Consider the following 24592-nt stretch of genomic DNA (forward strand, 5'->3'; position numbering starts at 1 on the left):
AACCTCTGCTGGATGGAGATGTGCTCAGTTTCACCCAAAGATAGCCCATTTTGTGGTGCCTTTGAATATTCAAATTGAAAGTATCGCGCAATCATCGATTGTCAAATCATTGGTTTCTAGAGGTTTTAAATACTTGGCATTAGGAGAGTAAAACTCAAACTTATACCCGTGGGGATAAACCCTTAATATTGCCGGGATCCACCTGGCATTGCCACCGGGCGACCCCAGCCCTTCGCCCCTCGAATTTTAAGCCTGCCTCCTCTTTGCCCCCTTTTTCACCTGCTGCTGCTGCTGCTGCTGCTGCTGCTGCTGCTGCTGCGGCCAGGGCCGGGCCCATCACTATCGCCGCACCGGGCAGCCGACGAGGTGCTGCCCGCTCCTGCTCAGCATGTCCGGTAAGCCCCGCAGCCCCCCGCTCCCCTCCCGCCCCCCGCCGCCCGCTGCGGGGGCCGTGTCGGGGGATGCCGGGGTCAAGCCTCGCCTGCCAAGCCAGGAGGAAGCGGCGAGGGCGGGGAGGAGGCGAGGAGGAGGCGAGGGAAGGGCTGCTGCCTGCCAAGTGCCAGCCCCGGCCAGCCGCGGGGCCGCCGCCGCTGCGGGACCTCCGGCGGGTCGCGGCGCAGCGGAGCTCGGCGGGGCAGGGCTGGCGGCGGCTGCCTGCCGGCGGGGGGAGCAGAGGCGCCGCGGATCCCGCACGGCTCGGCCCGGCGCTGCCGGCTCCGCCGCCGCCACCCGCGGGGAAGCGCTGCGGTGCCCAGCCCCTGCGAGGCGGTGGGCGCCGCTGCCCCCCGCACCCTTGTCCTCGCCGCTCCGCTCTCGGCGCCGCGGCTGGACCTGACCGCACTGCTCCCCGACCCCACCTCCACCCTGACTCCTTGGCAACCTGCTTCTTGCCCACCCTAACTCCTTGGCAACCTGCTCCTTGCCCACCTGCTTCTTGCCCACCCTAACTCCTTGTCACTTCCCAGCCCACCCGGACTGCCCCATTACCCGGCTGGGAAGCCCACCCTGCTCTTTGACCTTAGCTTCACCACCCTGCCCCTTCCACCCACCCCCTGGCCGGTTGAGAGCTGGCCGTGGTAGCCCTGCTCTGGGTGCTTAAGCTGAGCGCAGGCTCCGGGTGCTAGGAGAGCAGGATGCTCGGGGCACAATGATCTGCCATGGGAGCCAGGGCTGGGGGCTGCCAGACACAGATGCCTCCATACCTCACCTGCTAGTTTAAGTTACTCATAGTTTAGCCCCTTGCCTGGTCCAGCTACCTGAGCCAATTCACGGATGGCATCGGGTTGGAAGGGACCCTCAAAGGTCACTTTGTCCAAACTTCCTGCAGGGAGCAGGAGCACCTCCAGCTAGAGCAGAGCTGAGAGGCTGTCGGCAGCACAAAGCTGCAAAAAGGGCTGCTAGGGCAGGGTCGTGTCTGGCTGTAGGGAGGCCTGGTAACAAGGTGTTCTTCCTCACTTCGACCCTTCCCTCCTGTCGTTTTTCTTCACCTTCGTTTTGTTAAATAAAGCCCCAAAGAGAAAAATAGGAGCTTAATAATTGCCAGATGCTGAGGGCAAACTCCCCTCAAGGCGAACTCAGCTCTGCCTTTCTGCAGGGAGCTGTGTGCCTGCCACAGCATGTTCACAGCAGAGCACCCAGGGGCCAGACAGGAGGGTGAGGATGCTTTATAGCCATCAGCAGCAGGGGGAGGTTACAGCACCAAAGGACGATGCCTGCACTCCGGAATTTGCTGGCTACGCAGATGGAACCTGCAAATCCAGCACTGTCACCTTGCTGCAGGCAGCAGCGAGAGGGCAGGGAGCCTGCAAGCAGCTGCCTCTGCTGGGGAACAGCTGACTGCGGGAGGAGGTGACACTGGATCTGCTGCTGGATAAAAATAACAGCAGGAAGTTAGAACAGAAGCAGAACTGCCAGAGGCTGTAAGGGTTTTACCCCGAGCACAGCAAGTGAAAGCAGTTTTCCAGCCTAGGTAAATCCTTTACCATTTCCTGTACTAAAAACGCTTCATCAGGTAGTGAGTGACTGCTGATCGCTTTGGGGGTGGGTTAAAGGCTTCCTAAGCGCTCGTCTGGAATGAGAGGGGGTTGTGCAGGATGCAGAAAACAAAGAGATGATCTACACTTTGCCAGAAGTGATTCATGGGAGCAGTCGTTTTATTTGTGCCTGCTGGAGCTCACCGAATCAACTGCCCACATCATTTCCATTCTTCCATTCCTCATCTTCCTCTGCCAGCTGAAGTGCTTCCCACATTCGTTTTCAGGTCCCAAGCGTGGCAAAATATGAAAGGAATGTAAATAAATTCACAAGGAGCAGCAGCAGATGGGAGCTTGGCATTAGGACACCTGGAGGGTGGGGGGGGGGGGGGGGGTGGAGAAGGAGATAGAAGACAATAAAACGTTTGTGGTTATGAAGTACAACCTGCACCGAGTTCTCCTCACAAGCTTGAGCAGCAGGTGCTAAAGAGGCCATAAAGTGTGATTAGAAGTGATGCAACGCCGTGACTCTGAGCAGACCTGTGCCTGAAAACATGCTGGATTTGCTCTGGAAGTTATCCCACCTCATAAAGTGTTTTCCCCTCCAATTCCTTTCAGGAAAGCCCAAGGTGTACCAAGGTGTTAGAGTGAAGATCACAGTGAAGGAGTTGCTGCAGCAGAGGAGAGCGAAGCAAGCAGCAAGCAGTGCAGCAGTAAGTCAAGCTCCTTTGGTGTCTGTTTTGTCTCTTCTCTCTTCATCTCGTTTTTTTCCTGCCAAGTCTGAGCTCTGGGGCCAAGGAGACTCTCAGAGTCTGGGTGTAGCAGGGCGGTCAGAATGGAGGAGAAGGTTCAGCCAGGGCAGCTGCAGCAGTGATCTAAACAGGTGACCTTATTGCTGTCTACAACTACCTGAGGGGAGGTTGTGGCCAGGAGGAGGTTGCTCTCTTCTCTCAGGTGGCCAGCACCAGAACGAGAGGACACAGCCTCAAGCTGTGCCAGGGGAGATTTAGGCTGGAGGTGAGGAGAAAGTTCTTCCCTGAGAGAGTCATTGGACACTGGAATGGGCTGCCCGGGGAGGTGGTGGAGTCGCCGTCCCTGGAGCTGTTCAAGGCAGGACTGGACGTGGCACTTGGTGCCATGGTCTGGCCTTGAGCTCTGTGGTAAAGGGTTGGACTTGATGATCTGTGAGGTCTCTTCCAACCCTGATGATACTGTGATGCTGTGATACCGTGATGGTCAGAGCCAACAGTGCTAGGTGGACAGCAGAGCTGGTTCACCAGAAATATGACTCACTCCGGGAAGGGAAGGTCCACAGGGACAAATTCCAGTCCAACTTAGTTATCATAGCAACTGCCTCCTGTTTCAAAAGTGGGCTGGCCAGGCTGAAGCATGCACCAAACTGTTCTACAGCATCAAGTGGGGCATTATGTCCAGGGGATGCCTTCAAATCAACCCATGCAGCTTTGAGCAGCTACCAGACCAGAGCTCTGCCACACTAAAGCTCCCCTAACTCCTTCTCCTCAAGTCTCAGCCCTCCAAAAAGCTGCTCCCAACCACTCCTACCCCTGGGAGGCTTTCTCTTGATCCAGTTGGATCAGGCAGAAGAGGAGGCTCAGGGGTGATCTTATTACTGTCTACTACTCGGGCATCGAGTCAGTCATCAGCAAGTTTGCAGATGACACTAAGCTGGGGGCAGATGTGACTGAGCTGGAGGGCAGAAGGGCTCTGCAGCGGGACCTTGACCGCCTGCACAGATGGGCAGAGGCCAATGGGATGGGGTTCAATAGCTCCAAGTGCAGGGTGCTGCACTTTGGCCACAACAACCCCATGCAGAGATACAGGCTGGGGTCGGAGTGGCTGGAGAGCAGCCAGACAGAGAGGGATCTGGGGGTGCTGATTGATACCCGCCTGAACATGAGCCAGCAGTGTGCCCAGGTGGCCAAGAGAGCCAGTGGCATCCTGGCCTGTATCAGGAGTGGTGTGGTCAGCAGGAGCAGGGAGGTCATTCTGCCCATGTACTCTGCACTGGTCAGACCACACCTCGAGTACTGCGTTCAGTTCTGGGCCCCCCAGTTTAGGAAGGACACTGAGATGCTTGAGCGTGTCCAGAGAAGGGCGACGAGGCTGGTGAGAGGCCTCGAGCACAGCCCTACGAGGAGAGGCTTAGGGAGCTGGGGTTGTTTAGCCTGGAGAAGAGGAGGCTCAGGGGTGACCTTATTGCTGTCTACAACTACCTGAAGGGTGGTTGTGGCCAGGAGGAGGTTGCTCTCTTCTCTCAGGTGGCCAGCTCCAGAACAAGAGGACACAGCCTCAGGCTGCGCCAGGGGAAATTTCGGCTCGAGGTGAGGAGAAAGTTCTTCCCTGAGAGAGTCATTGGACACTGGAATGGGCTGCCCGGGGAGGTGGTGGAGTCGTCGTCCCTGGGGCAGTTCAAGGCAAGGTTGGATGTGGCACTTGGTGCCATGGTCTAGCCTTGGGCACTGTGGTAAAGGGTTGGATTAGATGATCTGTGAGGTCTCTTCCAACCTTGGTGATACTGTGTGAACTACCTGAAGAGGCACTGTAGCCAGGTGGGGGTGGCCTCTTCTCCCAGACAACCAGCAATAGAACAAGGGGACACAGTCTCAAGTTGTGCCAGGGTAGGTCTAGGCTGGATGTTAGGAAGAAGTTCTTCACAGAGAGAGTGATTGGCATTGGAATGGGCTGCCCAGGGAGGTGGTGGAGGCACCGTCCCTGGGGGTCTTCAAGAAAAGCCTGGATGAGGCACTCAGTGCCATGGTCTGGTTGATTGGTTAGGGCTGGGTGCTAGGTTGGACTGGATGATCTTGGAGGTCTCTTCCAACCTGGTTGATTCTATGATTCTATGAGGACAACAAGGGTACCATGCCTTCAGCATCTCCCAGGCAGTGGAGAGGCTTTGGCAATTTGGGACTTAGCAACAGATTTTAGCTAGCAGAAAGGAAGAAAAAGAAAGACCTCTTAAGCAGGGCTCCAGCAGGGCTCCTTAGCACAAGATTCAAGTGTGCCTGACTGAATGTAGGTCTCCCAAATTTTTCAGTACCACCTGGGGAGCAACCAGCCCCATGCCTTCTAAAGGAGGGCACAGAGATCTTGGTGTACACACACACTTCTCCCTCATCCTTCCAGTAAGAGTCCTCTAGCTCAGGCCACTCTAGGGATTTGCATAAAGAGGTTGGTAAATCATTACTCCATCCTGGTTCATGACACTACAGCTTTGGATGCTTTTCAGCTTTCATCTCCCACCTCCTTGCAGCTGATTGCACACAAAAAGCTGCTCAGCCTACAGGGCAGGGGAAGAGAGGCCTGGGTGAGCAGTGTGTGCAGCTGCTGGGCTCAGGCTATGCTGGGGCACTCCTTCCCTGTCCCCAGCCCTGTTGGGAGCAGCCTCTTCATCACAGCCAGGTGTCACAGGGCTGCATGGAACTGGTTTTTGCTTGTTTTGCTCACACAAAAGGGAGAAGTGGCAGTGCAGGAGGTTACCTTTGTGATCTGCAATAGGTACACAGCGTCCTGGAGAGGCTCCAAAGGTTAGGGCCAGCAGGATGAGCTGAACCTGAACACTTCTGCTGCTGGTGGAATGGCTCTGTCTGCCTTCTGACACATCTGCAGCCAAAGACAAGAGCAATCCTGCAGGCAATTCCAGCCCAGAATAGGCACTATTTAATGAATTAAGTGCAGGAGGATGTGCTGGGAAGTTGTTGGTAGGGAAATGAGCCACTAACTTGAGAGCATTTCGAACAAAGGCAATGAAGTGGAAGACTCTCTGGGTTCAATCAGGTTTTGTGTTTTGCAGGGTTAAATCCTGGTCCCAGACAAGAAGCATCAAAACTCCAGTTGTGTTTGGGGTGGATTTCTCCCCTCCAGCTGCTCAGGTTCCTAGAACAGGCTGAGCTGCTGCTTCAGCTTCCAGCATCCCTTAGAGAATGGGGCTGGCAGGTTTTGTAGGGGCACACAGCTGTGGGGAGCACTGTCAGAGCTGCTTCTCAAACATCATCAACACCAAGCATGGCAACCCAGCCCGGTGCCCAGCCAGGGGGGTACTTGGAGTTGCCTCCAGTCGTGTTTTGAGGGTTACCACTACAGATCTGAGTTATTCTCCATCACGTTTATCCCTACAAACCCTTTGGGATCCCTCCACTGTGGATTTCACATGTTAGTTTCAAAGGCAAAACCACCTCTCTCCTGAGTTACCAGCACCCATGCAGGTGGAAGAGCAGGACAGAGCAGAGCAGCTGCTGTCTCAAAGGCTTTACACCAGGTTGCTGTTGTGCTCCTCCAGTGCCCTTACAGGCTCAGGGAGCAATCATGTGCACGTTAATCTCGGTCTCTAAGTGGTAGGGAAGTTTCCCATGTCACTGGCAGGAGGTCAGGAAGGGTTAGATAACAAATCCTGCCTTACCTCAGCCTGCAGCACCATGTCCAGCTGTGCCTGCAGCTCCTTTTCTTCCCTTCTCTTCGCTCAGGTCTCTTGGGTCGGCAGCAGCAGCAGCAGCAGCAGCAGCCAGTTTTCAGAGTCGCTGTCTCCTCCTCACCCAGGTTGGTACAAAGCCTATCCACCTAGCCCCTTTCCCAGCCCCTTCCCAATTTTTTTTCCCCCCACAGCCCAGCGTCTTTGCAGCCCTTGGCCGAGGCAGCACTAGCAGATAACAGCCCACGCAGCCAATCAGCACCTGAAAGGAGCCCATGACATGCAGATGAGGATGCTGTGAGCCCAGCAGGGCACAGCTCGCTCCGCTCAGGAGCCTGCTCTAACTTCTGCCCTTTATTTTTCCCTACAGCAAGGAGCAAGATTCCCCTCAGGAAGGAATGCTCATTCCCTAAGGAATAACACTGCCGCTGTCACCTTCTGCGGGCTGCAGTCCCTGGGTCCGGCTGCTGCTAGAGGGGCAGATGGCCCTGGGGTGCTTTGCTGAGCTCCAGCAGAGCTCTGCTCTTACTCTTCCTTGCAGCATCCATTGGGGTGAGAGGAGCATCAGGCTTTCAGCAAGGCAGTGATTTTCCCTCCTGTGTGTGAATATCCAAGGATAAAGGGGAAAAAGAGTGAGGGAACAATTCGCTGATCCTATGATTGTTCTGCAGCCAAAGCAGAGAGAGCTAAAGGGTTGGGCAGGTGTGAATACAGACACTGTATGGACAAGGGAGCTGGTCAGTCATCAATATTTGGGAATCAGTTTGCTTATGTGAATAGAGAAACGTGAGACACAGCACAGCTTCTGCAGGCTGGAAACTCTCCACCTGCTTAGGTATTTTGGGTGCTTCTGATTTCCTCCCCACCTCCAGCTGAGCACTGCCAGCTCCCCCCTGCAAACACATGGCTCTGCCTCTACCCACAGGCTGCCCCACTGCCTCCAGGCCTGTCCCCCTCCACTTGGACAAGGCTTTACTCTTAGCCAGAGCAGGAAAAGACACTAATTCTACTGAGATCTGCTGTGAGCTTGCATGCCCCAGCAAGCCTGCTGCAGCAGTGAGAGCTTTCTAGGAACCTGCACTTCCACCATGTGCATGCAAGGCCACCTTAGCAATGGTTTGCTTCTTGTTGCAGATGCAAGGCCACCTTAGCAATGGTTTGCTTCTTGTTGCAGATGCAAGGCCACCTTAGCAATGGTTTGCTTCTTGTTGCAGATGCAAGGCCACCTCAGCAATGTTTTGCTTCTTGTAGATGCAAGGCCACCTTAGCAATGGTTTGCTTCTTGTTGCAGATGCAAGGCCACCTTAGCAGTGGTTTGCTTCCTGCTGTGGATGCAAGGCCACCTTAGCAATGGTTTGCTTCCTGCTGTGGATGCAAGGCCACCTTAGCAATGGTTTGCTTCTTGTTGCAGATGCAAGGCCACCTTAGCAATGGTTTGCCTCCTGCTGTGGATGCAAGGCCACCTTAGCAATGCTTTGCTTCCTGTTGGAGATTCAAGGCCACCTTAGCAATGCTTTGCTTCTTGTTGCAGATGCAAGGCCACCTTAGCAATGGTTTGCTTCCTGTTGTAGATTCAAGGCCACCTTAGCAATGGTTTGTTTCTTGTTGTAGATTCAAGGCCACCTTAGCAATGGTTTTCTTCCTGTTGTAGATTCAAGGCCACCTTAGCAATGGTTTGCTTCTTGTTGTAGATGCAAGGCCACCTTAGCAATGGTTTGCTTCCTGTTGTAGATTCAAGGCCACCTTAGCAATGGTTTGTTTCTTGTTGTAGATTCAAGGCCACCTTAGCAATGGTTTTCTTCCTGTTGTAGATTCAAGGCCACCTTAGCAATGGTTTGCTTCTTGTTGTAGATGCAAGGCCACCTTAGCAATGGTTTTCTTCCTGTTGTAGATTCAAGGCCACCTTAGCAATGGTTTGCTTCTTGTTGCAGATGCAAGGCCACCTTAGCAATGGTTTGCTTCTTGTTGCAGATTCAAGGCCACCTTAGCAATGGTTTGCTTCTTGTTGCAGATGCAAGGCCACCTTAGCAATGGTTTGCTTCCTGTTGTAGATTCAAGGCCACCTTAGCAATGGTTTTCTTCCTGTTGTAGATTCAAGGCCACCTTAGCAATGCTTTGCTTCTTGTTGCAGATGCAAGGCCACCTTAGCAATGGTTTGCTTCTTGTTGCAGATGCAAGGCCACCTTAGCAATGGTTTGCTTCTTGTTGTAGATTCAAGGCCACCTTAGCAATGGTTTGCTTCCTGTTGTCTGCTCAGAGCTTTGTCCCTGCCTGGCTGTTTTGAGAAGACAGGAGTGAATTATTCTCCTCTCCTCCCTCTCTTCCAGTGGATGCAGCTGCCCTGCTGCTGGAGCCTGGGTGAGGCAGAGCTGTAAAGCACTGGCAAGCTGCTGGGTCTGAGCAGTTGATGTTTGAAAGGCAGGCAGAGAACCAGGAGCCTGAGGAGAGTTTCCAGATGGATCCCAGTCCAACATGGCTGGGACCAGAAGGGTTTCTAGCAGTATTTAAAGAGCTGTGGAGCTTTCCAGGGATATTCAAGTTCCCTGTGTTGTAGCCATGCTTTGAGTGCCTGTCTCCTGGTGCCTGCTGCCCTACAGGATTCACACTGAGCTCGAAGGATCTTTGTCCCTGTCTAAATGCACAGAGCTACTAAACCCTCTCTGCTTTACCTTCTCCCCTAGCACCTTTTGAGGCAGAACCCATCTCTTCTGTGCCTACCTACTCCCCCTCATGGCAGCTTTCCAGTTGCCTCTCCTGTGAAGAAAGCCCCAGCTATTTGGAGCAGCTGGTGGATTCCTGCCTGCAGACAGAAGCACCTCTAGAGCCAGCCTTCAGCACCTGCCAGACAGCCTCACACTACACCTCAGATGCCTTCCAGCCAGTCCCACTCTGCTTTAACCAGGGCCTGGTAGGTTTGTGTCCCAGGGGAGCAGCCATGGGGGCGCTCAGAGGGAAGATGGGGAAGGGAGGCACATCCAAGGGCAGAGCAGCAGTGAAATGCTTTGGAAGGGTGGCAGCTTTGGGGGCCCAGGCTGCCTGTGTGGACTTGCAGCTCTTTCTCCATCAGGAGAAGAGGACAAGGAGGCCCAGTCACATCTAGGGAGAGGCTGTAGAAGAGGGAATGTCCCAACCAAGGGGGTTGGGCTCTGCTGCCAGGCACTCAGCGACAGAACAAGAGGACACAGTCTCAAACTGCACAAGGGGAGGTCTAGGCTGGATGCTAGGAGAAAGTTGTTGTCAGAGAGAGTGATTGTCATTGGAATGGGCTGCCCAGGGAGGTGGTGGAGTGGCTGTCCCTGGAGGTGTTGAAGAGGAGGCTGCATGAGGCCATGGGTTAGCTAATTAGAAGGGTTGGGTGCTAGGTTGGACTCAATGACCTCAGAGGTCCTTTCCAAGCTGGTTAGCTCTGTGATTCTAGAGATCCTGCAGATACTCTGCAAGGAGCAGCCCAGCTCCTGCTAGTGGACATCTAACTTGCAGAGAAGGTTCCTGTTAATTGGTATCACAGAAGTTACCTCTTGGGTTTAGGTCAAACATTCTGCTGGGGTAGCCAGACCCTCCTGAGAAAGGCAATGACATGCTGGAGTGAAATCCTCCAAGTGAGGATCAAAGTTCTCCTAAGTCCAATGCCAGAAGTAGATCAGAAGCAGATTTGGGCTGAGCTTGGTCCTCATTTTGGAACTGCATCATCCAATTGTTTCAGTCAGCCCAGATGAGCCTTGTGGCCCCTTCCAGCCTGGCATTCTGTGGCTCTGGCTGCTGTCCACACTTCTCCAGATGCTCCCCTGAGACATGCTGGTGTGTTTTGTTTTCTCTCCACCTGCAGGCTGCCGAATGCCCCAGCCCAGCTGAGCTGCCCAGCCCCCTGAGCCACGGCTGCTCCCCTCCGCAGCTCTCTCCTTTCACTCCACCGACCCACGGCTCACCCTCTGCTCTTGACACCAAGACCTATGGCTACCCTGCAGAGGAGTGGTCCTGCCACCCCCCCTCCCCATACACCACCCCTGCCTGCTGCTGCATGGCCTGTGGCTCCCAGCATGTGGACAACAGGCTCCCACAGTACTTCTCCTGCCCCAACACAGACTGCCTGGACTACCTCCCACCCATGGCTGATGACTTCTTCAGAAGGGATAGGGCCTGTGACATCTGCTATAGCTAGTGGGGGGCTGTGGTTTTACACATCCACTCTACCCAAATCAGGGTAATCACCCATGAACTATGCAAAGCTGCACTGCCTGACACGATCCAGTTTGCTCTTCACTACTCATACATTCTCTACACGATGCTGGCACTACATTAGTCCTCTCTTGGCTGCTCAAGGGGTTTCTTGTGGCTGTTTTGGTGGGGTTTGGGGGTTGGAGGGTATTTTTCTTACCAAACAGATGTCATGAAGCCAACTCTTTTTGATACAAATAAATCATTTGGTATGCAAGCTGAAGCCTCTTCATTCCTCATGGGATGGACACTGCAGTAGGCTACCCAGGGCAGGGAGGTGATGGAGTCAGCATCCCTGAAGCTGGTCAGGAAACACTTGGCCATGGCACTCTTGGCCTCTTCATTCCTCAGGGGATGGACACTGCAGTAAGCTACCAAGGGCAGGGAGGTGGTGGAGTCAGCATCCCTGAAGCTGGTCAGGAAACACTTGGCCATGGCACTCTTGGCCTCTTCATTCCTCATGGGATAGACACAGGAGTAGACTACTCAGAGCAGGGAGTCAGCATCCTTGAGGCTGGTCAGGAAACACTTGGCCATGGCACTCTTGGCCTCTTCATTCCTCATGGGATGGACACTGCAGTAGGCTACCCAGGGCAGGGAGGTGGAGGAGCCAGCATCCCTGGTCAGGAAACACTTGGCCATGGCACTCTGGGGCATGGTTTAATGGCCATGGTGGGTGTTGGGTTGATGGTTGGACTGGATGATTTTAGAGGCCTTTTCCAATCAACAAAAAATACTCTCTGCTTCTATGTCAGTGCTTTTCTCTTGCTGCTAATGATTCAGGATGCTGGCACTGCTCTCACCAAGGGGAGAGAGACTCTCAGCAGTGCCCTGCAGAAGGAACTGAGTAGTGTGGAAGGTCTCACTTACCCTTTCCAGCAGATGAGAAGTCTGATCAGACAGAATCATAGAATCATTTTGCTTGGGAGAGAGCTTCAGGATCTTCAAGTCCAATCAGCATCCAACTCATAGAATCAGGCAGGTTGGAAGAGAGCTCCAAGCTCAGGCAGCCCAACCTAGCACCCAGCCCTGCCCAAACAACCAGACCATGGCACTAAGTGCCCCAGCCAGGCTTGGCTGCAACACCTCCAGCCACAGAGACTCCACCACCTCCCTGGGCAGCCCATTCCAATGCCAATCACTCTCTCTGCCAGGAACTTCCTAACAACATCCAGCCTAGACCTGCCCTGGCACAGCTTGAGGCTGTGTCCCCTTCTTCTGTTACTGGTTGCCTCTACCAATTCTAGTGCTCAGCATCCAGCACACAATCAAAAAACTCCCCCAAAACCCACTCAGCAGCACCATGCTCTGAGCTGGGTCACAGCTTCTTAGCTGCTGCTCAGGTTGCTGTCACCATATTCTCCAGTGGTTCCTGCAGAAAACCAGAGCTGCTGTTTGCTGTGCAAGTTCAGGGCTCAGCCCATGGCTCCTGTGCCTCAGGCTTACATAGAGCTTCAAATCAAACTTAGAATTATAGAATCAGGCAGGTTGGAAGAGAGCTCCAAGCTCAGCCAGCCCAACCTAGCACCCAGCCCTGCCCAACCAACCAGACCATGGCACTAAGTGCCCCAGCCAGGCTTGGCAAGAACACCTCCAGCCACAGCCACTCCACCACCTCCCTGGGCAGCCCATTCCAATGCCAATCACTCTCTGTGACAACAACTTCTTAACAACATCCAGCCTCAACCTGCCCTGGCACAGCTTGAGGCTGTGTCCCCTTCTTCTGTCCCTGGCTGCCTGGCAGCAGAGCCCAACCCCACCTGGCTACAGCCTCCCTGCAGGCAGCTGCAGGCAGCAATGAGCTCTGCCCTGAGCCTCCTCTGCTGCAGGCTGCACCCCCCCAGGTCCCCCTCATGGGGTTTGTGTTCCAGGCCTTCCACCAGCTTCGTCACCCTAACAGAACCTCTCTGGCTGCTGCTCAGCACCAGCTCCCCTGCGCAGGCAGAGCTGCAGTGAGAGGCTGCTGTAGTTGGGCAGCTCTTTGTATCGTCTGATCTGCTGCTGTCAGGGGTTCTGCAGGATCAGCTGAACAGCAGCGAAGCATTTGTCGGTTGTTAACATTCCTGAGGATTCCCTGGGTTTTGCATACCCCTCCTGTGATTGTGCCTCAGCTCCTTTTAGCAGCACCGCCTGAGGCAGGCTGCCAAGCCAGCAGTTTCTCAGCTGAGCACCCAGGCTGGCTAGAAAACGTCTCTCTCCCATGAGAAATCCAGCACAAGGGCAAAAAAAAACCACACAGTAAGCTGGCTACAGCTGTGAGAACTACATCCTCTACCTGGCTGTGCACTCACCTTCTCCTCCAGACACTGCTGCAGTTAACCGCAGAGCTTTCCTCTCCCCAGAGACGAAATCACTTCCTTCAACCTTCTGTCCTCACCTTCATCTGAAAACAGAGCTCCAGAGGTGTCCTTACACAGCACAGAGAGTGTGGTGATGGTAAGTGAGCACTCAGCAAGGAGAGCACTGAGAAACGTGGAGTTGTCTGGGTTGGAAAAGACCTCCAAGATCATCCAGCCCCATTAGCAGCCCAACACCACCATGGCCACAGGGTTCTTGAACACCTCCAGGGGTGAGGACTCCACCACCTCCCTGGGCAGCCTGTGCCAATCCCTGACCACTCTTGCAGCAAACAAATTCTTCCTAATCTCCAACCTAACCCTCCCCTGGCACAATTTCAGGTCATTTCCTCTCCTTCTATCACCTGATACTAGGGAGAAGAGCCCAACCCACACCTCACTGCAACCTCCTTTCAGGGAGCTGTAGAGAGCAATGAGGTCTGCCCTCAGCCTCCTTTTCCCTGGACTACACAACACTCCCTCAGCTGCTCCTCCCCAGCCCTGCTCTCCAGACCCTTCACTGGCTTTGTTGCCCTTCTCTAGACCTTCTCCAACCCCTCAACGTCCAGAGCCCTTCTTGCAGCAAGGTTAACACTCTCCCAGTCTGCACAGCAGTGCCAGCAAGGCAGTCAAGAGCAGAGTTACAGCCCAGCAGCATCTTCCTCACCTCCACCCTACATGGGTGCCAGTGTCTGATGTGTTACCAGCAGACTGCACAGGCATCAGCACATGGTGGCAAAGGTCTGCACAGCTGAACTTCATCTCCACCTGCACTGCTCTGTGCAGAGCTTGTGGCACGCAGGCTCTGCCCATCACTGGCCCCGTGGCTGCTGCCTAGGCCTGGCCACTTCTGAAACAGCAGCCTAAGCATGAGCATTGCAAACCACTCTGCAGCTCCCTCTTGTTCCTGCTCCTTGCTTGATGCAGTCAAACAAAAGCACTCCTCCAGTGGGGGAAGCTGTCTCTGGAAGGGCTGGGCTGGTCATAGAGCCAGAATCGTTGCATCATAGAATCACTGCAGCACACAATCACTGCAGCACACAATCACTGCAGCACACAATCACTGCAGCACACAATCACTGCAGCACACAATCACTGCATCATACAATCATCACATCACAGAATCACTACAACTGGAGAAGACCTTTAAGATCATAGAATCACAGAACCAGTCAGGGTTGGAAGGGAGCACAAGGAGCAGCCAGTCCCAACCCCCCTGCCATGCCCAGGGACACCCTACCCTAGAGCAGGCTGCACACAGCCTCGGCCAGCCTGGCCTCAAACACCTCCAGCCATGGGGCCTCAACCCCCTCCCTGGGCAACCCATTCCAGCCTCTCACCACTCTCCTGCTCAACAACTTCCTCCTCACCTCCAGGCTGAACCTTCAAGTGCAGCTGTAACCCAACTACCAAGACCACTAAAGTGTATCCTGGAGTGCCTGCTCTCACCACTGAACTTCCACACCTCCAGAACTTGCAGGGGGCTGAGGTGGGAGCATGTTCATTAAGACAGCAGACACTTAGCAGCTGCTGGCCTCATGCTGCATGGGACCAGCTTGCACATTGCCTGCACTGCTAGGGCCAGGATATTGCCAGTGACATCTCTCTGTGCCCTGGGGGCTCTGGACTCTCACAGCTTCCATTAACGAGCATAAGCAGTGCTGCCCTCCATCCTTGCCAGCCTCTTCCCACTTCTCTGCTGCTCTTGGAGTTCTTTTGCAGCCTCCCATGGCAGGGGCTGGAGATGTATTTTAGGCAGCTCCAGGGGCCACATCCAGTGCAAGTCAAAGCCTGATGGCTGTTGACACAAGAAAGAAAACAGCAACAACAAAGCTCGAGAAGGACCATTCAAAGGTTGGTTATGCATTTTCTGGCTAGGAAACATTCTTTCCTCCTTCCATCTCCTTCCCCATCCCCCCCGCCCCCAGAAGAAAAAAGAGGGGTTAAAGGAAAGTACCTGGGGTCATATCTGCAGGAGAGCTGGCACAGCACTACTGAAACCCTGGCATTTCATCTGCCCCTGCCAGGTGAAGTGCTGCCAGCCTATATAAACACGTGTTTACACAAAGCCCAGGATCACCTCACTCTTGGATAACTCCAGAAGGAACCCACAGGTAGAGAGGGAATCAAAAGGGTTTTATTTTCAGCTTCTTTACCAGCTGCACAGAGTATTTGATCAAAAAGAGTTTTCCTTGCCAACCTGCTGCTGCCTCTTCTGTGGTTCCACTTCAGCCCCTTTGTTTGGTGATAAGGAGCCTTTGTTATCAGTAACTTTGGCAAAGCCACAGGTAGGAAGAGATAGGCTGAGCAAACAAGGCAGTGCTGCTAGGGCTATAAAAGGTCCATTTCCCCTGAAACAGTCAGAAGAAACCCAGGGGTTAGCTGGGAGCTGAGATATTGCTCCAAACAATTAAGCAGCTTTAACTTTCAGGCCACCTTTGAGCCTTGAGAGGGATTTTTGTTGGTGCACAGGCCAGGAACTGGCTGGCTAGAAAGGGGCAGGTGCTTTCCATGCCTGGGGAAGCAGCAGCCTCTAACTGCCTGAGGAACCCAGTCCAGAGACAATAGGAACAGCTTGGGTAACTGTGGCTGGCTTCAGAGCTGGCCTCTGATCTGTGAGCTTGAGGAAGCTGAGAGGACAAATCTCTCTTGGGTCTGTCATGGGTTCCTGCTTAGAGTCACAGAATCAGGCAGGGTTGGAAGGGACCACAAGGAGCAGCCAGTTCCAACCCCCCTGCCATGCCCAGGGACACCCTACCCTAGAGCAGGCTGCACACAGCCTCAGCCAGCCTGGCCTCAAACACCTCCAGCCATGGGGCCTCAACCACCTCCCTGGGCAACCCATTCCAGCCTCTCACCACTCTCCTGCTCAACAACTTCCTCCTCACCTCCAGGCTGAACCTACCCATCTCCACCTTTGCTCCATTCCCCCCACTCCTGCCTCTCTGACAGCCTCAAAAGTTCCTCCCCAGATTTTTTTCAGATCCTGGCAGGCCACAAGAAGGTCACCTGGGAGCCTCCTCTGCTCCAGCCTGCACAGCCCCAACTCTTTCAGGCTGTGCTCACAGCAGAGCTGCTGCAGCCTCTGAGCATCCTCCTGGCCCTGCTCTGGACACTCTACAGTGTCTCCACAGCCCTCTTGTCCCAGGGGCTCCAGAGCTGGATGCAGCACTCCAGGTGGGGCCTCTGTCCATCTGCTCTGTCAGCTCTGGGTGACTGATGCTGCCAGGGTGGTGCTTTCAGTGAAGAAGCCTTCCCCACACTGAGAGTTTCCCACTCACCAATTCACAGAATGGTTTGGCTTGGAAGTGCCCTCAAAGCCCATCCAGTCCCAGCAGCATGGTGCTGGTTGCTCTGTGCTGAGTACCCAACAGCAGACAGATGGAGAGAGAAGCCACTCCAGAAACCAGCTGCTCTGTCTTCTTTTCACTTGCTACCAAAGGACTTCTGCCCCCTCACAGGCATTTCTGAGTGGCCAAAAGTCCTTCACATCCCTCCTCAGGCATCACCTGCCAGGTGCTGCTCACAGTTGTACTTCTGTTGCAAGCAAGTTCAGGAAATGGGTATTTTATTGACCATTTTGTCTTGACAAACACCAATGCAGTTAAAACTCCATCCAAGGGCTTGTTCCAACATCCCTTCCATGTAAGCAAGCACATGCTGCTGCTGGCTGGTGCCCAGAGGCATGCAAATTTATGCAAATCCATGGAAATCAACTCCTGCTCTGCTTTTTCTCCCCCCTCTTGTTTCTGTGAGTGGATGTTGGCAGTTTGTAGATAGGACATAGTGAGAAGCAGTAGCAAAGCAGCAGAGAGGAAGGCTGAGGAAGTCCAGAACATCCCTAAGGGCTTCTGTTTAGAAAGGAGTTCAAACAGCCCAAGGCTGCAAGACAGCCAAAAAGTGCTCTGGAAATCTCCATCCCATCGAGTTAGTCAATCAGAGAAGCTGCTGCAGTGATTTCAGGCATCTGCTCTTCATCTTCTTGGTTCAGTCCTGCTAGAGAAAAATAACTTCTGCAAGGTGTGGAGATGCTGGAGAGTGTCCAGAGCAGGGCCAGGAGGATGAGCAGAGGGTTGGAGCTGCTCTGCTGTGAGCACAGCCTGAAAGAGTTGGGGCTGTGCAGTCTGGAGCAGAGGAGGCTCCCAGGGGACCTTCTTGTGGCCTTCCAGGGTCTGAAGGGGGCTACAAAAAAGCTGGGGAGGGACTTTTGAGGCTGTGAGGGAGTGACAGGAGTGGGGGGAATGGAGCAAAGGTGGAGGTGGGGAGAGTGAGGCTGGAGGTGAGGAGGAAGTTGTTGAGCAGGAGAGTGGTGAGAGGCTGGAATGGGTTGCCCAGGGAGGTGGTTGAGGCCCCATGGCTGGAGGTGTTTGAGGCCAGGCTGGCTGAGGCTGTGTGCAGCCTGCTCTAGGGTAGGGTGTCCCTGGGCATGGCAGGGGGGTTGGAATTGGCTGCTCCTTGTGGTCCCTTCCAACCCTGACTGATTCTGTGATTCTAAAGTGGAGAGGTCCAGAAGGTGCAGTGAGGATGAGGCAGCCTTTGTGACCACAGCTTGCACTCCCCTCAGCCCTCTGCCTCCAGTCAGGCTGAGCTGGCAGAGTCTCTGCTGCCAGTTGATTGCACAGCAATTCACCAATCATTTCACAGAAAGAATAAGAAGGATCCATTAAAATGCCCCCTCGGGCAAGAAGGGGAACAGGAGAGCACTTCGTGGCACTCAGACACTGCAGGCTCAAGGCTTTTCTCTAGCATCCATGCCTAAAAGACCCGAAGGAAGCCAAGTAGCCTGTCCCCTGCACAGGCAAAGGTTCAGCTCCCCACTCTGAGGTGCTTCCAAAGATGTTCTTTGCCATCAGAGACAGAAAACTGGATTGCATCAGATGTCCCAAAGAGGAATCCCTCAGGAAGTACTCAGGAGCCACACAAAGCTGTGCTGCAGAGAGCTTGTCCCATGTGCTTGTTCTTGACATCCTTTTCCTTGCCTGGGGCTGTGGCAGGGGACAGCTGCTTCAGCTCTCCTCTACGAAGTGCTGAGCAGTGTGGCAGCAGCAGCAGCTTGTAGGAAGCATCACTTGGAGCTCTTAGGTTCAGAAGTCTGTTTGCACAGGTGAAGCACAGCCACGAAGGACAGCTCAGGCTGACCTCTTGCATCCAGGCTTTTCCCTCCCCTCAGCTCTCTACATTCCCAGGCTAGCAGGACCCGTGGAGTGGACTGCACATGGCAAAGGCTTCATTCCAACCAGAACCTCTGTACAGGACCCACAAGAGGCACAGTTTGAGCAGGGTTTGGAGCAGTACTTCTCAACCTTTTCTAGCCATTTGTGTCCCATCACCACAGGGGCTCTCAGCAGCCACCAAATCAAAGGCTGGCTGTAAATGGAGCACTTGCTTATTTCTGGGACAGTCATTGGCTTTGTTGCAAGCAATGCTTGAGGTCTCTTAGTATCCTTTGTTAACCAAATTGAGCTTCCAGCCACTTCTGAGCTGACCTTCTGCTATCTTGAATGGTCTACAGCTTGAGAATCGTTGCTGTCTCACCCTGCTGCAAAGACTCCAGGAGCAGAGTTGCTTGAGAATCCTCTTCACATTCCATTCGAAGAGGCCTGGTGCAGTCAGCAGGCAGAAGTTGAAGCCATTCCAGAAGCTGCAGGTGACCTAGCATCTGGCATTTCGGTGCCAGGAAATGAATGCAGAGGCAACTTTCCCTTTCTTCAGCAAATGCCTCACCTGCCAAAAAACCACAGAACCTCATAACACAGTGTCTGAAGCTGGGCTTGCAGGCACCCCAAGGCATGCAGCCACCCCAAGGCATGCACACACTTGCATACAGGCAGATGTACAACTGGATACACACATAAAGGTATCATAGAAGCATAGAATCAGTCAGGGTTGGAAGGGAGCACAAGGAGCAGTCAGTTCCAACCTCCCCTGCCATAGGCAGGGACACCTCACACTAGATCAGGCTGCACACAGCCTCATCCAGCCTGGCCTTGAACAGTTCCAGGGATGAGACTTCCACCACCTCCCCTGGACAACACCTTCCAGGCTCTCACCACCCTCATGCTGAACAACTTCTTCCTAACCTCCAGTCTGAATCTCCCCATTCCCAGCTTTGTTCCATTCCCCCCAGTCCTGGCACTCTCTGACAGCCTAAAAAGTCCCTCCCCAGCTTTCTTGTAGCCCCCTTCAGATCCTGGAAGGCCACAATATGGTCTCCTTGGAGCCTTCTCCTCTCCAGACTGAACAGCCCCAACTGCCTTAGGCTCTCCTTATAGCTTAGCAGCTCCAGCCCTCTGCTCATCATAGAATGGTTTAGGTTAGAAGGGACCTCAGAGATCTACTCCAACCCTCCTGCCATGGGCAGGAACATCTCAGGCACTTCTTTTCTTAGTATCATAGAATGGGTTGGGTTGGAAGGGACCTTAAAGGGCATCCAGTTCCATAGGCAGGGATACTTCCCACTAGAACAGGTTGCTCAAGGCCTCATCCAACCTGGCTTTGAACATCTCCAGGGAGGTTGTGGAGCACAGAAGCACAGGATGGGATCAAAGATCACATTCTGTGCTTCTGTGCTCCACAACCTCCCTGGGCAAACCTGTGCCAGTGTCTCCTCACCCTCCCTCTGTGTGCTCCACAACCTCCCTGGCCAACCTGTGCCAGTGTCTCCTCACCCTCCCTCTCTGTGCTCCACAACCTCCCTGGGCAACCTGTGCCAGTGTCTCCTCACCCTCCAGTCTAAACCTGCCCTCCTCACTGTCCCCCTGGTGAGGATCAGCCAGCTGTGGCATGCACAGGTGTGTTGGGAAGCAGCAACAATGTGTACCTGCTCCCCAGCTTTTCCTGGGGGGGCCATGTGGATGGGCTGATCGTTGTCCAAGTTTCGGATGCTTGGGTCTGCCCCGTGGTCGAGGAGCAGCTGGATGATTTCTTTCTGGTTCTTGTCACAAGGCAATGCAGCTGCCATGTGCAAAGGGGTGTTGCCATGTGCCTAATGCAGTGGAAAGGAGGAGGAGGAGAAGAGAAGAAAAGGAGAAGAAGAAAAAAGAAAAAAGAAAATAAAAAGGAAAAGTAAAAGAGAAAGAAGGAGGAAGGGGGGAAGGGGGGAAGGGGGGAAGGGGGGAAGGGGGGAAGGGGGGAAGGGGGGAAGGGGGGAAGGGGGGAAGGGGGGAAGGGGGGAAGGGGGGAAGGGGGGAAGGGGGGAAGGGGGGAAGGGGGGAAGGGGGGAAGGGGGGAAGGGGGGAAGGACAAAAAAAAGAAAGGAAAGAAAAAGGAAAAGGAAAAGGAAGAGAAAAAGAATGAAAAAAAGAAAAGGAAAAGAAAAAGGAAAAGAAAAAGGAAAAGAAAGGAAAAGAAAAGGAAAAGAAAGGAAAAGAAAAAGGGAAAGAAAAAGGAAAAAGAAAAAGGGAAAGAAAAAGGAAAAAGAAAAAGGGAAAGAAAAAGGAAAAAGAAAAAGGGAAAGAAAAAGGAAAAAGAAAAAGGGAAAGAAAAAGGGAAAAGAAAAAGGGAAAGAAAAAGGAAAAAGAAAAAGGGAAAGAAAAAGGAAAAAGAAAAAGGGAAAGAAAAATAAAAAGGAAAAAGAAAAAGGGAAAGAAAAAGGAAAAAGAAAAAGGGAAAGAAAAATAAAAAGGAAAAAGAAAAAGGGAAAGAAAAATAAAAAGGAAAAAGAAAAAGGGAAAGAAAAAGGAAAAAGAAAAAGGGAAAGAAAAATAAAAAGGAAAAAGAAAAAGGGAAAGAAAAAGGAAAAAGAAAAAGGGAAAGAAAAATAAAAAGGAAAAAGAAAAAGGGAAAGAAAAAGGAAAAAGAAAAAGGGAAAGAAAAATAAAAAGGAAAAAGAAAAAGGGAAAGAAAAAGGGAAAAGAAAAAAGAAAAAAGAAAAAGAAAAAAAAAGAAAAAGGAAAAGGAAAAAGGAAAAAGGAAAAGAAAGAAAAAGGAAAATTAAAAAGGAAAAGGAAAACCAACAAACCAATCAGGCAAACAAAAAGAAAGCTCCTGGTAAACTGAGCCACCTCTGAATTGTCCTAGAAATGGAGTCTTGAGAAATGAAAGCTGAAGAAGCCTCAGCATTTCCCCACCCTCACTGCAAACAATGTCCTCCTAATCTCCAGCCTCCATCTCCTCTCTTCAAGCTTCAACCCGTTCCCTGTTGCCCCATCCCTACAAGCCCCTGTCCAATGTCCCTCCTCAGCTCTCCTGTAGCCCACTTCGAGTTCTGGAAGGCTGCTCAAAGGTCTCCCTGGAACCTTTTCTTCTCCAGGCTGAACAGCCCCCACTCTCTCAGCCTGTCCCCCAGCCCTCTGTGGCCTCCTCTGGTCCCTCTCCAGCAGCATCAGTTCCTTCTCCTGCTGGGGGCCCCAGAGCTCGATAGAGTGCTGCAGGTGGGGTCTGAGCAGAGCAGAGCAGAGCAGAGCAGAGGGGCAGAATCTTCTCCCTCCTCCTGCTGCTCTCACTGCTTTTGATGCAGCCCAGGACACGGTTGCCTTCTGGGCTGCTTGAGAGGCTCAGATTGCTCTCCTGGCTACCAGGCATCTTCAGCTGTGCTGGCCTGAGCTCATGGCATGAAGGAGCAATGCCTTGCAAAGTCCCACGCTGGATGCTGGTTCAGCTGAGGCAGAGGTCCAGCAGCCACTGCTCCCCAGTGACTTTCCCTGCTGGGCACCAAGCAGGGCTGCAGCAGGCTTGGCTTTGCAGCAGGCAGGAAAAGGAACCTTTCTCCTGGTCCCTCCTCAGGGCACCGCAGTGCTTGGCTGCTTTGCTTCCCTTCTGTGGTGCTGTCATTGAGCAGAGCCCTGGGATGGAGGCTGTGCTCAGAGCAGGCTTTGCAGAGCAGGACTCGCACAGGAGGGGCAGGCAGAAGTGGCTGTGATGCCACCGCGGGGCGCAGGGTGGGGACATGGCCACGGTTTGCTGCAGGGAGGCTCTGGTGGCAGCAGACCATGCAGAAATCAGTGTCCCTGCCTAGTCGGGTGTGACTGTAACCGTCTGCAGTGAGAACAGCCTAACCAGCCCAATGCATCAGGCAAGGACGTTTGAGTCTGCAACGAGACTCACTGAGGCAGCTGGAGATAGATACACAGATAAATACAGGCATGTACGGCACAGGGGCACAGAAACAACCAGCTTGGAAAGGACCTCTGTGAGCACTGAGCCCAACCCAGCACCCAGCCCTGCCCAACCAACCAGACCATGGCACTAAGTGCCCCAGCCAGGCTTGGCTGCAACACCTCCAGCCACAGCCACTCCACCACCTCCCTGGGTGCTAGGTTGGGCTGGCTGAGCTTGGAGCTCTCTTCCAACCTGCTTGATTCTCTGACTCTATATTCCATGAAGCAGATTTAGAATGAGGCAATGACAGCAAGCAGTGGGTGGGCCAGGAAAGACAAAACAGACACCAACATCCCTGGTTTCTTGTCCTCTGCATACTTGGAAGAGCTAAAAAGCCAGGATGGGTATCAGACGACCTTGCCATCATATTTCTCCCTGTCTCAGGCAGCTCACCAACAAGCCTAAAGACTCCAAGTGATCCTATCACAGTAGGAAGCTCTCACAGGATTGTGATCAAGAAACAAGAGCAGAGTCCCACAGGCAAGCCAGCACCTGCCTAAGGCTGCTAAAGATACAGCAGAAATGCAGTGGAAAGGCCTCTCTCTGTCAGCAGGAGAGAAGCTCAGGGCTGCTCCTCACATGCACAGAGATAAACAAGTCTGCTCCAGTCCCACAAGAATCTGCAGGGGGAGGGTGGGAAATACCCAACAGATGAAGCTGCCCAGCAGCTACTTCCCAAGTGAGTAATTGAGCTGATAGAAAACAAGAGGGTGATTGACCTCACTGCTTTCTGCAGCTCCCTGGAAGGAGGTCACAGTGAGGTGGGGTTTGGGCTCTTCTCCCCACTGTCAGGTGATAGACTGAGAATAAATGGCCTGAAATTGTGCCAGGGGAGAGTTAGGTGAAAAATTGATTTGCTTCCAGGGTAGTCAGAGATTGAAAGAGGCTGCTCAGGGAGGTGGTGGAGTCACCACGCTTGGAGGTGTTCAAGAAAGGTGTGAGCATGGCACCTGGGGACATGGTTTCATGGCCATGGTGGGGTTGGGTTGCTGGCTGGACTGGATGACCTTGGAAGGCTTTTCCAACCCAAACAATTCTGTGGTTCAGCTCCTTTCTGATGAACACAAGCATGGGGACTCTGAGGAGAAGAAGCAAGGCTAAGAGAGTGGAGCTGTTGAAATGAGAAGCTATTGCAGTGACCCTCTCAAAACAGGCAGCTCTCTGCCCTGCCCTGCTGAGAGCAGTCAGCTAGCCAGGAGCCAAAGCTCTGGCTGGTGGTGCAGGGCAATACCTCAGCTGAGACACAGCAATGGCAGGAGGGATGCTTTGAATGACAGAATTAACCAGGTTGGAAAAAGACCTCTAGGATCATCGAGTCCAACCTCTCACCTAACCCTTCTCATTAACTTTGGAGCCTGGGTGAAGCTGATAGCTCTGCAAGACAGCTTCACTGCTTGCTATCTGCTCAGAGGTGAAGTGTGGGGCAGCAAGGGGCTGGGTGACACAGCAGCAGCAGCACTGAGGAGGTTTCTAGCTTGATTTACACAGTCTAGGACTGGCTGTGTCTGCAGAAACCCTGCACTGAGGAACCACTGTGAGCAAAAAACTTCATCTGACTAAGCAGAGTGCATAGACTGCCTGAAGTGGTGTCTTGAGCACCCAGGATCAGAGGTGGTCCACTTGCCACAGTGCCAAGGCTCCACCATGCTCAGCAAGGATGGCATTTGACTTCAGAGAGCTGTTCTCCTCATGCCTCAGCTGCCTGGCACTGGCACTCCCTGGTTCCCTGCCTGCAGCATGTAGCTGCCTCCAGTCACTGCTCCTGGCAGCTGTGAGGGCTTTGGTGTGCCCTGTGAATGTTTTGATGCTCCAGGCTCAGGCCACCCTCACAGCAACCACTTTGTGCCCAGGCACAAACAGAGCCTGGAGGCTTGCAAACAAGACTTAAGGCAGAATATCACTGTTTCTCCTGACTGCAACAGCAGCTTCACCTCTCCCATGCCTGGCATTGGTGACAAGAGAGATTACTGCCTTAAGCTGCCACCTTGCAGCATTCCATTGCTGCCAGCAGCAGGCTGAAGGGCTGCTTTCTCAGTCTTCAGCCTAAGGTTCCTCCTCAAGCAACCACTTCCCATGCCCTTCCTCTTCCCTGGTTATGCCACCCCCTCACTCTGGAAGTCTCTGCCTGTTGGGGACTGTGTTTCATGGCACAACTCAAAGCCCAAGCCAGGCACTGCTTCCTGGGGGAAGTGTCTGCTTAGTGGAAAATGCACTTTGGGGTTAATAATGAGAGTGAAAAAGTTCAGATTCATAAGCTGTGGCTTTTTCCCTGCAGAACAGAAGAGCAGCTGAGCTCTGCAGGACCACACAGATCTCCTGATGCCTCTGCCTGCATGCAGGCTCCCACCACAGCACAGCTCTCCTGCTGCTCTCAGCATCTCACCTGCCTGTGAGTCCACACACAAACCCTTTCCTGCTGCTCTCAGTGTCTCACCTGCCTGTGAGTCCACACACAAACCCTCTCCTGCTGCTCTCAGTGTCTCACCTGCCTGTGAATCCACACACAGACCCTTTCCTGCTGCTCTCAGTGTCTCACCTGC

At 53.3% G+C, this 24592-nt stretch overlaps 2 protein-coding genes and 1 long non-coding RNA gene across 4 annotated transcripts in view; 1 reads left to right on the forward strand and 2 right to left on the reverse strand.

The window, feature by feature from the left end:
- The window catches only part of HINFP (histone H4 transcription factor), a 29210-nt gene extending 28835 nt beyond the window's left edge, over window positions 1-375 (reverse strand). The window contains exon 1 of the mRNA XM_064172969.1: window positions 280-375. Within this exon, the coding sequence (XP_064029039.1) occupies window positions 280-337 (58 nt within the window). The 5' untranslated portion in view covers window positions 338-375. The remainder of the gene's footprint in view (window positions 1-279) is intronic.
- POU2AF3 (POU class 2 homeobox associating factor 3) lies at window positions 359-10804 on the forward strand. Of its 2 annotated transcripts, XM_064172979.1 has the most exons (5): window positions 359-395; window positions 2592-2686; window positions 6458-6530; window positions 9084-9310; window positions 10229-10804. In XM_064172979.1, the coding sequence occupies exons 1-5, from the start codon at window positions 389-391 to the stop codon at window positions 10559-10561; spliced, it is 735 nt and encodes a 244-aa protein (XP_064029049.1). In that variant the 5' UTR covers window positions 359-388; the 3' UTR covers window positions 10562-10804. The 2 variants fall into 2 exon arrangements, with proteins under 2 accessions (XP_064029049.1, XP_064029048.1); XM_064172978.1 differs by lacking the exon at window positions 359-395 and having other exon boundaries at window positions 2394-2686.
- Window positions 2150-7019, reverse strand: LOC135191037 (uncharacterized). Its single transcript, XR_010308717.1, has 3 exons — window positions 6394-7019; window positions 5475-5597; window positions 2150-2342 (listed from the first exon to the last, which is right to left on the reverse strand). It is a non-coding gene; the product is annotated as an uncharacterized LOC135191037 (long non-coding RNA).
- Window positions 10805-24592: the final 13788 nt, after the last annotated feature.

Source organism: Pogoniulus pusillus, chromosome 38 (assembly GCF_015220805.1).
Source record: "Pogoniulus pusillus isolate bPogPus1 chromosome 38, bPogPus1.pri, whole genome shotgun sequence".
NCBI classification, from domain to species: domain Eukaryota; kingdom Metazoa; phylum Chordata; class Aves; order Piciformes; family Lybiidae; genus Pogoniulus; species Pogoniulus pusillus.

Excerpts from the sequence above, each read along its gene's own strand:
- POU2AF3 (XM_064172978.1), top strand. The coding sequence starts at position 2,528 with ATGCTGGATTTGCTCTGGAAGTTATCCCACCTCATAAAGTGTTTTCCC. Across the intron at positions 2,687-6,457 it reads AAGCAGCAAGCAGTGCAGCA|GTCTCTTGGGTCGGCAGCAG; the intron begins GTAAGTCAAGCT and ends CTCTTCGCTCAG. Across the intron at positions 9,311-10,228 it reads TCTGCTTTAACCAGGGCCTG|GCTGCCGAATGCCCCAGCCC; the intron begins GTAGGTTTGTGT and ends CTCCACCTGCAG.